We start from the raw sequence: 1,894 nt of genomic DNA, 5'->3' as shown, positions 1-1,894 counted from the left end.
CAACTGAGACAATTTTATTTTTCTAACAGGGTAGTTGGCCTTTGGAATGGGTTGCCTTCAGATGTTGTAGAGGCAGTAAATTTAAATGAGTTTAAGAGAAAGCTTGATAAGTATATGAATGATAAGGGCTGACTTTAAGATTTTTTTTAAAATTTATCAGTTAATATATTTAGTTTATAAGATAGAATAGCTGAGATGGACCAATAAGTCCCATGCTGTTCCAAAATGTTATGTTTGTAGAGAATGTTGAATTTGTTATAACATTTTTTTTTTAATCAGTAGACTTTTTATAGGATGACTTGATTGATGATGTAGAATCATTTGTGGCAGCAGCTGAATTGTTGAAAGAGCGTGGGGCTTATAAAATTTATGTACTTGCCACTCATGGCATTTTATCAAGTGAAGCACCTCGGTTGATTGAAGACTCGGCTATTGATGAGGTGAGCTTTGACTTACTGAACACGTATATGTTACATGCAAACATGTCAATACAATATGTTATTGAAACTGATTTTAAATTCTTGAATAATTGTATCTACAAATTTTAGGTTAGTAACTTTAAAATGTAGTATTGATGTAGTTCTTGAAACTTGTACAGTAGAACCTCAACATTAAGGGCAACCTTCTGACTGCATCCAAATGCCCTCTATAGCAAGATGCCCTTAATATAAAAAATGAGTCATGCAAAGCTGGATTTCATATTGACCATACTAAATTTCTGAACTTTATGGCCCCCAATTTGTTCAGTGCATGCAGGACATGGATGTTCGTGAGTTGCATGTTGGCATGACATGGAGCACTGTCAAAGGGAAGTCTCAAGGGGTGGAATAACTGTGCCCTTTTTTCTTTATTATTGGTCGCAAAGTTCCAAAGTACTTCTCTTCAGAGTTTGAACTGCTAAACATTTCACATTTATTTTCTGTGTTTATTTTACTGTCAACAACTGAAGTAGAAATCCACTAAAAATAAAACAACAAAGCACCCGCACAGAAATAAGCCAACTTGACCCCTGTTCTGAGAACATGATGGGGAATTTATCAGCTTATGTATCCTCCTAGCATGTTTACAATGAGAATTCCTCAGAGTAATAAGATTGTTTTTTAAATCTGTGAAAACATTTATTACAGTATATGGTTTAGAGCCAATCCAATAAACATCACAAGTGTTTGAATATTGGTCATCCTTCTGGGTTGTTTGGAATTTAACAGTTCACCATCCAGGTATACAAAGATAACTGCCTGCTTTATCGAGTACCCATATAGAGAACAAGGTTAAAGAAACTGTCTTTATCTGGAATATCGAGTTGCCCATTACTGCAAAATTTATATTGGTTACAAATAAAAAAAAAGAAAGCGACTGAAAATGTCTGCCCTTAATGGCACAGTTTTTCGAGGTGCCCATTAATTGAGAATTTTCTGTAATATCCACTTGATATTTATTAATATTTTTCATTTTTGTGATTTTTACTGTGTACCAACAAGATATTTCTGTTATTGAAAACTGCAATATGTATAAATATCATGTTAAGAAGCATGTATGTATAAGTTAAAACAGATTCATAGATATTTCCTGTTTGTACATAAATGGAAACTCGTAATAAAGATAACACGATCTTGTGTTTAGTTAGATTGTGTTTAATCAGTAATATATTTAGTGCATAATTTCCACTTATTTGTGAGACTCCTATAGTGTTGTATGTTGTCACTGACTAATTACAACTGCACTAAGATATGCCATGATATGTTTATTATTTTTTAAGCTCCTGATACATTCCTTTTACTGGTATCAAGAATTTGTTTAGTAGAATGTAGTAATACCTAGAATTGTATCTTTCGTAAATGCTTTAGAAATGTTCTAATAGAGAAATCAAATTATTGATTAGTGATTTTGGTCA

At 32.5% G+C, this 1,894-nt stretch overlaps 1 protein-coding gene across 2 annotated transcripts in view; it reads left to right on the top strand.

Moving 5' to 3' along the window:
- The window catches only part of LOC106472009 (phosphoribosyl pyrophosphate synthase-associated protein 2-like), a 50,924-nt gene that overhangs the window by 44,485 nt on the left and 4,545 nt on the right, over positions 1 to 1,894 (top strand). For both annotated transcript variants that reach the window (XM_013932637.2, XM_013932638.2), the window contains one exon: positions 294 to 440. In XM_013932637.2, the coding sequence (XP_013788091.1) occupies positions 294 to 440 (147 nt within the window). The remainder of the gene's footprint in view (positions 1 to 293; positions 441 to 1,894) is intronic.

The sequence above is a fragment of the Limulus polyphemus genome, unplaced genomic scaffold (assembly GCF_000517525.1).
Source record: "Limulus polyphemus unplaced genomic scaffold, Limulus_polyphemus-2.1.2 Scaffold5019, whole genome shotgun sequence".
Classification (NCBI taxonomy): domain Eukaryota; kingdom Metazoa; phylum Arthropoda; class Merostomata; order Xiphosura; family Limulidae; genus Limulus; species Limulus polyphemus.
Note: the sequence above shows the minus strand (reverse complement) of the source record. Positions and strands in the feature narration are given on the sequence as shown.